At 45.5% G+C, this 12109-nt stretch overlaps 1 protein-coding gene across 4 annotated transcripts in view; it reads right to left on the minus strand.

Annotated features, from left to right (window-relative positions):
• Positions 1 to 12109, minus strand: part of LOC147611851 (acetyl-coenzyme A synthetase, chloroplastic/glyoxysomal-like) — an 84230-nt gene that overhangs the window by 37713 nt on the left and 34408 nt on the right. For all 4 annotated transcript variants that reach the window (XM_086783729.1, XM_086783730.1, XM_086783731.1 and 1 more), the window contains exons 8-10: positions 3995 to 4083; positions 3695 to 3785; positions 3491 to 3604 (exon numbers count right to left, since the gene is read on the minus strand). In XM_086783729.1, the coding sequence (XP_086639855.1) occupies positions 3491 to 3604; positions 3695 to 3785; positions 3995 to 4083 (294 nt within the window). The remainder of the gene's footprint in view (positions 1 to 3490; positions 3605 to 3694; positions 3786 to 3994; positions 4084 to 12109) is intronic.

Below are 12109 nucleotides of genomic sequence, written 5' to 3' on the forward strand. Positions count from 1 at the left end.
ATTTAGAGACATTGTAGCAATAAATATGTGGAATGTGAATTGTCAGGACAAAAGAGGATTCACATTTCAGCATAATGCTAGATCAGAGTATCAAGTGAGGCTTGACAAATGCTGTATGTTTAATGTGCACGATGGGGATATGAGCCCTGCAAAGGTATGGGTGCATTATGCATCACAATTATTGGATCATTATCCATTATGGGTGGGGATGCATTTTGACATAGCTATGACAATGCAAGGTTGCCATGTAAAAGACTGAGCATAATCAATAGCTCCTACCTATCACATGATGCATATCAAGAAAAGGTGTACAAAATCATTGCATTACTTAGAGAAGATGCCTGCTATGACCTGGACCATGCATGGAGAAACTTTACAAGAAGAATGCAATCAATCATTATAGAATACAGCAAATGGTATATGGGGTAGCAAAGAGAGCAAATAAACTGATGCAAAGTGGATGTGCAGGCACTGCATGAGGTTGCACAAACAAGGTAGTTGAATCAAGAGGAGGAAAAAAAGTTGTTAAATGCACGATATATAATAGATTGCAAATACGAGCGAGGCAAAAGCCTTTACTAGATAAAGGCTGCTCGTCAAAACAATTTTTCAAAAGCTTGCATGCTCAGTAGCCTGACGGTCAGCAAACCAATGATGTAAATGAACTCGAAAGAGAATGCATGACACATTTTCAATCAATCTTTGCTACACCAAGGCACTTCTCGCGCAGGAAGAGTTGAAAGTGAAAGCCAGGATACATCATGTGCACTGGCCTAATGGTCAATGGACCAATGATGTAAATGAACTCGAAAGGGAATGCGTGACACATTTCCAATCAGTCTTTGGCACACCAAGGCACTTCTCGCAGGAAGAGTTGAAAGTGAAAGCCAAGATACTTATAAATGTGACACCAATTCTTAATCAACAAGAAGCTGCACAGATGGTATCCCTTTTCACGGACATGGAATTGCAAAGTGCTCTTGCTAGACTAGGTAAGTGGCAATCACCAGGATGGGATGGATTCGAGAGGAATTGGAAGACATTCTATCGGCAATGATAAATGTTACACGGCTACAAGGAGTGATGCTTGCTTCCTGGCAAGAGAGCCTTGTGAAATTGGCGCGAAAAAAGGAAATATGCTTGAATTTGGCTAATTGGAGACCTATCACTTTAATGCCAGTGCTATACAAATTGGTGACAAAGATGATCTCCAATAGAATAGCCAATGTGCTTAACAAACGGTTGCATCCAACCCAATATGGGTTCATTCCTAGATGACAAATAACAGACAACATATGTAATGCTTATGTGGAAATGGAGTATGCCAATATACTAGTCAAGAGGTTTTTCTATTGAAGGTACACATCACCAAAGCATTTGATGCCGTGCACTAGGACTTGATTGCTGCCAACATGAAACATTTGGGGTTTGGTCCGAAAATGACAGAACTCATCTACTAGCTGTATGTAGGCAGCATAGCTAGATGTTTAATTGGGAAAGGATTACCATCACCCTAGACTTTGGGAAGATAGTTTAGGCAAGGCTGCCCACTAACCACCATGTTGTATGCAATTGCTACTCATCCTTTGCTGATGTATATGGATATTCTTACTCGAGAAGGAGAGTTACATGGTTACAGTCAGACTCTCTTTTCTTCCCAACAAATACTCCAAGGGATTTGGCAGTGATTATGGCATTGTTTGGGACAACAGCGGGGCCTGAAAATCAACTTTAGAAAGTCGAAGTTGCTACCACTAAAATACGCAGATTGGCATAGTATACTCTAGCCAGGAGATATACTACCCCCCAGACAAATCACTAGGAATTTGGGATATCCTTTGAGTTGGAACATTTCTTTCAAAGAAGTAGTTGCATGGGTGCAAACAAAAGTCAAACAAAAGGTTGATTATTGGCAATTGTCTACATGGCCTTTGCATGTCAAGCTGTGAATAGTACAATCCATCATAATGGCTTACATACAATTCTTCTTGCCATTGCTGATTTGGGACAAAAAATCGCTCGACACATGCATGTCATTAGCAATGGAACTGTTATGGAAAACAAGCACTGATAGGAAGGCTTTAAGGCTATTGAAAAAGGAGCATGTATGCAGCCCTAAAATGCATGGTGGGATGAATATCTTGAATGTGCATTACCATGTACTCGCTCGGAAGAGTACCAACCATGGGCCCGGATGCTGGTTGCAATGTGTACGCTTTACAAGGTTGATTCTTTTGGGCATTGGAATCTCTCCTACTGGATATTTCGGTAGGTCACGTACAAGGAAAAATCACGGGCTGTCCCCCACTCTTCCAGATTGCTACAAGACTGGAAGTCTATGCTCATAAACTTGCATTGGGCACACAGGCCACTGCTTCCTGGAAACACATTGGTAGCTGAAAATGTGCATTGGAGCAGAGTATTTGATACGCCATTGGCAGTGGCTGAGCCAAGAAAAGCTTATTTTTTAGCACGAAAAGAAATTTGCACAGTGGAGATGTCATATCGACTGAAGGCAGACCATTATCGTTTCCACAAGCACAACGAGGTGGCAATTGGGAGACCATTATCGCCCTGTATGGAGACTTGTTGTTGCTCAGCTAGCAAGACATGGGGATATGTTGTATATATCGGTTGGGCAACGCCAGGATTACTGGCTGCTAAAGAATAGTAGACTAGGTTATATTACGGGGTTTCCTTTTTGTAGACTGACAACAGCAAGGGCATATAGATTACTGCTTCCACAGCCATGGATAAAGGGACATGCGGATCCAGCGTGGCATATGAACAAGTCCTTAGGCTGGTGGAAAGGTAATTTGGGAAAGATATGGCAAAGCAAATTGCCTTTAAAGCAGAAGGTTTTTCTATGGAGATGCCTCACTGAAACGCTCCCAATAGGAGAGTATTTGGCAAAGCGAAAAATTGTGGCTCCAAATTGTTTCTGATGCAATCATCATATGAAAAGAGTATTTACCATTTGCTATGGGCATGCACTGATACAAGGGATTTTCTGAATCGTCTATTTTCAGATATGCGAACAAAATTCCCTAGGATGACATTTGGGAAAATGTTTTGGATGTTTGGAAGATATCCTTCCATAGTGCAAGAATATGCTCTTTTCTTTGCATAGACAAGTTATTGGGCTATATGGACAATATGGCTGGATCGTAATTATGAGGTGTTTGCACAAGCTCGGATTGACAAGTACCTATATTTCTATTGATCATTACGTCAGTCATTGCATGAAAGTTTTGAGCTGCAGCAGATTGATCCTATGAAGTACTTTTCCACTCTTTTTAGATGTACTTTGATGAGAGCCTCTCACTTCGAGGGTTCTCTCTCTCTCTCTCTCTCTCTCTCTCTCTCTCTCTCTACACACACACAGACAATCCATGGGTCCATGGGCTTGAAAAATGATCAAACTCTTATTTTCATTTGGCTTCCTTTCTAGAAGAGATTACAACACAATTTTTTTTTTTGAAAAGCATACTTCATCACCGCGTGCCTCCAATGTACGGATTGCTGTTGGTGCTGTAAGTAAAATAGTTACTTTGAACTTATCAATTATCTGCCAATACCTTCCAGCATCAGGCCAAGCTGGTATCTGCCTTGCAACAAAATGAAAAATAGTTGAGGTGTGCACATTACTCAATAAAATAGCATCCACAATACAAACACAACCTGGAAAAGATACCCCTTCATAAATCACACAAGTTGCACAATTCAATAGCGGTCCATACGTCACATACGTGTGACCCGTAATCCATCCACAGTCAGCTGTACACCTGTGCAAATATCAAATTGCAATTCACATAACATGGCTCCTGTGTGGGTTAAAAGACAAACACCAAATCATAATCATTCATGTAAGCATATCTGAAAATTTGAAAGGCTTTCTTATTCAAGAGGTCTATCAAATGAAGCACAAGCCACGGTGAAATAAGATGCTGCTAAAGTGAAATTTCAAAGTGAAAGCTGCAAAGTGTTACGATACCAGAAGATATCGCCTGGTCTGAAGTCGAAAACATATTTGTAAGTAATAGCAGCAAACAACATGTAGCCCCCAACTGTATGCACCACACCCTGCAAAAAAGGAAAAGAAATGAAGCTAGAAGTCCTTCCACTTTTGGAGGCTCTAGCCCAAGTGGTTGTGCCTATTCTTGTTGTGTAACAGGTTCTAATGCTTGTAGATTAGAGAAAGAATCACCCAAAAAAAGGATTTCCACTTCAATTTCAATGCAAACGGTTCAGGATCCTGTACTTCATAGCTTTGACAGGCACGCTAACGCTCTGATTGAATTGAAACCCCTCCTCCTAGTGCGAGAACAGTTTTGAGGCCTTCAACATTAAGAGTCAAATAGCACACATATTGAAGTATATTTTCCTTTTGACAAATGGGTACTAGAAGGATCAAGTATACACTACCTTCGATAGTCCTGGGCATTAGTTTGTTTCTCCAGGGTCTAACACGGCTTCAGAGTGCCACCCTTAGATTCGAACAGAGAAACGCATTTGCCATTAGCTTCGTCATTCCCATTTCCGAGAGCAGTTTTGCTGCCTACCTTAAGGCATTGCCCCGGGGGGACCAAGTCTCGCATCTGGGCACAGCAGCGACCAAGTGTGAGGAGCCCAGGTACTGTGGGACTTGCCTGCCACCGCTCACCCACTAAAAACTCTCTATACCCAGGTAGGAATTGTAATAATGACAATGCATTAGTTCATATCCTGAAAAGGTTGATTTATTAGTAGTTGTGCTTTTAAATAACTCAAATCCAAACTGCTTTCCATGAGTGAGATCCACAATGCATAGGAAGGCCACATGACAACCAATCCAAAAGACCATAAGTGTATGCTGATCTTGTAAGCTTGGAGCCATGGAAGATTTTCATACCCTGACACTGGGTGGCCCTTAGCTAATCATTGGGATTAGGGCCTAATCTTGAGGATTAGATACATAACACCCTTCTGCCACAAGTCCATTGACACTCCTGCAAAGTCAGCCCACTCCATATCCATAACCTCCACAACCAATGGGAGCAGCTCTAGGGCCATGCAGGACCAATGGGCAGCTTTTCTACCCATCTGGAGCCTCAAACTAGATTCGCCTTTTTTGGGTCGCCTATGAGCTCCCCGACTACGGAGGCAACAAAATGGGTTACTCCAAGGAAGGAGTATATTTGATAACATCTTCCCATTTTGGGAAGTTGTAAAGTGGGCTAAATCTAGCCAGCAACCTCTTGCCATCCTCCTCCTGGACTTTGAAAAAGCATATGATAGAGTGGATTGGGACTTCTTGGAAGGCATGATGGCATGTATGGGGTTTTGCCAGGACTGGATCAGAGGGGTCTCTGCATGTATAGGGAGGCCCATAGCATAGTTTTAGCATGCGGGGGATGTGGTGTGACACACCTACAAGAATGCAAGGCACAACTGGACATTAGAGAGCCACCAACAGGCAAGTCTGACAAAGCGCAAGTGACACGTGGCACTGCCACATGGCTATGATGATGTGGCGATAATGAAGTGGTAACAGCACTACTGGCTGGCTAGGAGCATTGGTGCATATATATACGTGGGTAGCCAAATCTTCGTATTCATCTCCTTTCCTCAATGTTGGACTTCAGAGAGTGTTTCTCTGTAGGCAAAGTGCTAACCACGAGTGTACACAAGATCATAGGGCTGTGATTTGGTGTCTTCATTCTAAGCCACATCTTGTTCTTGAATTTCAGTTGTATTACTGCTTTCTTCTATGTAATACAAAGTAATAGTTCAGGACTCTTCTTTGTGCTATATGTGTCATTTTGCCACACTCTTCTTTCTATCTATGGAAAACCCTAGCACATAGGTGCAAGTGTTCTACACTTGGTATCAAAGCCTAGAGCACCTAAAAGTTTTTTTTCTTTTTTGACACCCGTGTGCATTAGCTGCTTGGATGAAAGTGAATATCCGCTTCATTGTACCTAGGTTCATTGGGGAAAATTGTGCTTTCCTGCCCCACCAAACCCTTACCTCATCACGCAGGGCTGACATCCCTCACCTGGTCCTTGATCACTTGATATTTGCCATGAATTCAAAAGTCACTGATTTTCTTCTTAGTATGAAGACATCCATGGACACATAGGTGGTTAAATCGAGGCTATATCTGCCCGTCTCAACAAGATGGAGTCGGCACCTCAAGCACCTATTATTCCGGATCTGGAATCTACAAGGCCTCATGCTTCGGAGCAAGCGTTGGACGATTCGGAGGATCAAGTGTCAAAACTTTCTAGAGGAAGATTTTTCTCTCCTTTGGATGCAGGCAAGGATACATTGGATGAGCTTTGCTCCCACTCTAGCAGACATCATTCTACACTAGCGTGTATGGCCATTCACGTCACCAATAGTCTGTCAGAGTACGCAGCGGAGATGATGACCAGATCTGGGAACACGAGCAAAAACGCAGGCAGAAAAACAGCACAAGAGAGAGAGAGATGTAGGCGTGTAACTCTACTCTATATACACAAGAAGATCCCGCGAAAAGATACAAAGAGTAGTGGGGCATATTTATATGCCCCATAGATGCAGTCGGCCTGTGCTAGAGGCCCTCCACGACTGCACAAGGCAGTCGGCCAGCTGTAATAGCCTCCACGACTGAAGAACCGAGTCGGCCAGCCACCAGCACCTACACGACTGTGTAAAACAGGTCGGCCAGCCATGGGGTGCAGTCAGCCAGCCCCATGGGCTCCTGCCAACCATCTGGCATCCATCCACACTACGGAAAAATGGGAAAAAATAGGGGGAAAATGCGGGGAGTGAGGAAAAATGATAAAACACCTGATAAGGGCGGCACACCCACAACAAAGGCCCTGGTGTATAAATCTAGACAGGAGATGACTTCTAACACCCCCTCTCAGCTCCAGGCTGTGAAACCAACCACTGGGAGCTGGGGTGCCGCCTGAGCAAATCCTGAGAGAGCGACTTCGTGAAGAGGTCCACCGTACTGTCCTCCGTCGAACAGAACTCTAGCAAGATGTCATCAACAACGATCTGTTCACGAACAAAGTGCCTCTGGATGACCATGGGTTCCTCCAGTGGAAGCCCAAACCTGCAATGTAACCTCCTCCTGCTCCGTAAAACTGCTCCTGGGCTTGAAGTAGATCCCCTCGTGTCCGGATCTCCTCCCCAAACCAAGTCACTCCAACCGTGGAGTCGGACTCCATCCAACAATCCCTCTCCTGTGTACAAGAGTCCCTGATCCTTCGCATGCCGCAGAAACCACAGGAAACGCAATCCTGTCTCCCAAAGAGACATTTGCAACCATGAGCTCAACTGCCTCATCAGGAAGCTCCTGTCCAATCTGGTGTCCATCAACCAGATCCGTGAACCATACAGCTTCTGAGTCACAGAGACATCACACTACTCACAAGGATCACCACCTGTTACGGTGCACAAACAAGTCCTGGAAACCTGATGAAACCTGTCAACCACCCCCTCTGAATCCGGAACCACAAAGCCTGGAGAAACCACCTCCTTCTGCAAGTAAGCACCTGCCACCTGCCTGGCTTTCCGAAAGGTCCCCGTGGAAAGAACATCCTCAACAACTGGAAGTTCTATGTCCCGAACACTACAAGACATCAGAGCATAAGTGACCTGTTCAGCTTCCTCTAACTCACGAACACAAGAACTACCAACATCAGTACTGGAAAGTTCCTGCCAACTGCTACCATCTACTGGCAAGCTATCCACCACTTGGTCTCGGAAAGCCCGCACCTGCAGCGTATCCACACTTAAGTGGCCATTACCAGATTGCCACTCATCACAAACCTGAGGACCTAGGAGAGAGAGTGCTGAAAGCCTGTAAACTCCGTTCTCCACTCCGCCTTCCCAAACCACTTGGCCTATTGCTTTGTCCCGGAGAGCAACAAAATGCTCATCAAACTCCACCCGTACGCCAGTCTTGCACACCTGATGCACTGACAACAGATGAAAACCAAGTGCCGGAACATACAACACCTGGGAGGAATGCTTCCCCCCTCTACCATCGGGAACTATCTCCATCCTCCCCTCACTGTGAACTGGGATAGTGGACGTATTCCCAGTAAGTATATAACCAGAAAGCCTGCAGAGATCCTGTAAACCGGAACGAGGAGGAGTCATGTGCCTAGAAGTACCACTATCGAGAATCCACTCCCGAGTATCCGTTGCGGAGAGTCCTCTAATCTCCTCCCTGCCTGAAGAAAATGAAACATCGGTGTCCATCACCTCCAGGTGCACAAAAGCCGGAGTCTTCATGATTGCTGCTGAGGAGTCTTCACCCTTCTCGGTCTTCCGCTTGGGACACTACCTCCAGTAGTGGCCCTTCTCGCCACAATCATTACAGGTCCTCTCTGCCTTCAGTTTCTCGCGGTCAGTGTCGGACTTCTTCTCAGAAGACTTCTCCGATGAAGCCTTCCCTTTGCCCGAGTTACGGCCTTTCGACCGTTGGCCAGTTAAGGCCTCCGAACCTCCACCCTGAGGAGGGTTCGTGAATCGTTCCTCCTGGTCCAGGACCATGGGCACAAGCTCCTCCCACATGATGGTGCTGAGCCTACCACCACTGGTAATCAAAGAGGAGTAAAATGTTGAGTACGAAGAGGGCAAATGTGACAGCAACGTGATGGCCATGTCCTCTGACGATATCTCCTTCCCAGCCTGAAGAACTTCCTGCTGAAGAGCCTGCAGCTTGTTAATATGCTACACCAACAATGACGAAATCGACGAGGTCGTAAGCTCCAGAACAGATTCCATCATCACCTTCCATATGCCGTAGTTGCTCCCGTCCAACTGACGGTCCACCGGGAACGTGGGGAGTGTCGGGATCTTCACATGTCTCTCGGCCATCTCAAACAGATCTGCCATAGCGGGGATGTCCTCTGAAAAGGGTGGGTGCGTGGGAACAAAGAAGAATTGATACCTACAAGTGGCTGTCCAGCAAATCAGCCCGCCTTCCTCTTGCTTCTCCTCTTCCCGAACAGTCCAGAACAGTCCACCAATCAGCCACAAAACAGCCCCCCTCTTGCTCACACACATCCCAAGACCTATCTAGAGCCTAGGCTCTGATACCATGACAGAATACGCAGCGGAGATGAGATGAGCTCAAACGATGAAGCTTCTAAAGCGTCCCAAGTTTAACAGGCTGATGGACGGAGAAGTCATCACCAATTGGACGCGTGAGATGGATGCCACGTTGGCCGCAACAAGTGGTTCAAATATTTTTTAGTTCCATTTGGTGCGTAAAGCTTTGACGGGTGCCGCTCTCTTGTGGTGGGAAGACCACCTTAGGCACCACTCTCTGACTTGTTGGGATGACTACCGCAAGGCAGTCTTGAAGCAGTTCATTCCCATAGATTAGCAGCATGAATTGAATAAACAGTTGAAGCGTTTTATGCAGAAACATGGTGAATTGATAACCAATTATCTCGCTCGTTTTCGGAAGCTTTTGCTCATGATCCCAAGGACTGTCCGCCAATTGGAGCAGGTTGAACGATTTGTGGGGATTGCGCTGGAACATGCAACCATTCCTCTAGTTTGTGAACAAAGTCACTCATCTGGCTTTACAGTAGAACAAATCGGATGGTTTGAAATCGTCTTTGCACGCAAACATTCGTGCACATCAGCCCCGTGATCTTTTAGATGCGGTTCCTCTTGCTACAACCCTCAAGACACAATAGTTCCAAGTCTAGGACTCAACAAAAGTGGTAGCAGAAAGGCAATGACAAGGGTAGCCAATCCAAGGCCAAGGATGATAAGGACAAGGCAAGTGGGAAAGCCTCAGTGACTGGCATAGATTTCTCTGTGAAGTCCTCAGTGCAAAAGGCTATTTCAAATTGCCTTATGAATGCAAGTGCCTTGGTGGTATACAGCTTTCCATTATAGCTCTCAAATTTAATGTCCTTGTCTCCCGACTTAAACTCTTTGGCCTTCTTGATGTGTCGAGCATCCCGTCGCTCTAGAACATCATCCTCTTCGTCATGTCTATGATGGATGCAATACCCAAGTCTAGGGCTGATTTCATGTGTAACACCCTCCACTCGGAATGGAACTCTGGGAGCAGAAACATACCTAGAAGGTGGAGATATCACAGACAATGCATGAAGATCTTCTGCATCTCTCAAATGGGCTGAAAACCCCTCATCAACCGCTCGGGCTGCATGTCGATGTACATAATCCCCTCGGGCTGAATGCCCTCTCATATCAGTTGCATGGCCTGCATGCCCCCTCATAACATCTGTTCGGGTTGCATGCCCACTTACATCACTTGCTCAGGCTGCATGCCCTCACATCACTGGTTCTTCGGGCTGCATGCCCTCTCACAACATCATCAAAATTCTCTTCACGGAATAGCCTGCGAGGTTGTCGTGTGAAGACCCACTTGCCCTCATCATCAAAAACATCATCGCCACAGCTTTTCAAATTAGCAATAGCCAACTCTCCAGGTTTGTCAATTCCCATCTATTGGACAATTGCATCAAAAGAGACCACATCAGCCTTAACCTGAGACTTTGATTCAATAACCCTTTGTACATCCAGATCCCTCTGCAAGGCACGGAGCTCTTCAAGCTCATACATCAAAGCATCAAGATCTTGCTGATCCTCAGCCCTAGCAGATAACAACGGATCGTTATCTACCAAAGCCCCAACTTGGCCCCTATCTCTATCCTCTTCCCGTATGCGGCGAATACGGATAGAGTCCTCCACAGAATGATCTAACTGGCTGGCCATGATGTATTTACCAGATTTTCAGAAAGAAAAGAATTCCCATGCCCCGGAATCGCTCTCTACCAGCTTTCCAAGTATGATACTGAATAGATTGCAAGGGTGCAACAGTGCCCCTACACAAAAAGGAGGGCCAGTCTTTCCACACGCTCACTGCCGCTTAAACCAAAAGCAACCTCTTTCAAGGCATAATAGTAAGAAGAGGACTTCCTCAAAATCCCAACCTTCTCTCATGGATAATGACTCCTTACAGCAGCCATATCCAACATCATATAAGGCGCAAGCTTTGTAGAAAGCCAAGCTCTGATACCAATGTAACGGAAGGGCAATTGTAACATGGAAATCTTATCAATCATGAAAACTCATTAAACACATAAGCATGCCAGATAAGAGAAAGATAACAATTCTACACAGTACACCACACTAGGGGCCAGAACATGGGCTGACCCCCCCCCCCCCCCCCCCCCTCTTTATGGTTAGATTACCAAAAAGGAGTCTGCTTCAAATACAACTTTGCGGGTGCCTAAGGATTCTCCACTAGCTAGCACCTGTTTCTTCCAATACAATATGAAAACAAAACAAAGCATATGTTGAATTTGAAGTCACTCCTCAGCACAAGAGAGCATTCCCACCATAAAGCACATGTAGGACAACCATGGACAGCCCATAGCACTACCACATCAGCCCGGGACAGCCCTGCATCTCCATCTTCCTCTTGTCTGGCTCACAAAGCAAGTTGACCAGCCTTGAAGGATTGTTTACCGCAGTCAACCAGCTCTAAGAGAAGTTGACCAGCAGCAGTTCACAAGCCAAAAGGTCTCCAATCAGTAGGGAATCCCTTTCACACAAATTGGCCAGCTCTTATGCTCTTTCCAATGCCCTTACCAGCAGCTTTTTAGGGCTGTAAACAGCCGGCCAGCATATGAGAAGCTTCCAAAAGAAGTCGACCAACTTCCCCCATACTCCTGGTTGATTTCTGTCGCAATAGATGGCAGTAGAAGGCTGTAAAACTGGTCGACCAGCTCTCTCATGCACACAGAAAGCATGTGCCTGAGCCAAAACTGGAGTTCCTTCAATAATAGAGCACCTCAGCCCAAAAATAACCCAGTCGTGTGCTTTTTTGGTCCAAAAGAAGGCGCTTACTATCAGTCCGGTGCCCGCCTTTTGGCTGCCACATGTATTAAAATAGTCCTGCCCAGTGTGAATATCTTATAAGTTGTCCGGTCACTTATAAGTGAGTGTGGACGTGCACCCATAATTATTAGTATATGAGATCATAAAGCTGTAAATTGGGTTTTTAGGGACACTTACCACTTGCAAAACACATGTAGACCACCTATCAGTCCCAAACAGGTGTGCACATACATGTCCACAG

Source organism: Cibotium barometz, chromosome 46, assembly GCF_041138505.1.
Source record: "Cibotium barometz isolate CiBa-2024 chromosome 46, ASM4113850v1, whole genome shotgun sequence".
Taxonomy (NCBI): Eukaryota; Viridiplantae; Streptophyta; class Polypodiopsida; order Cyatheales; family Cibotiaceae; genus Cibotium; species Cibotium barometz.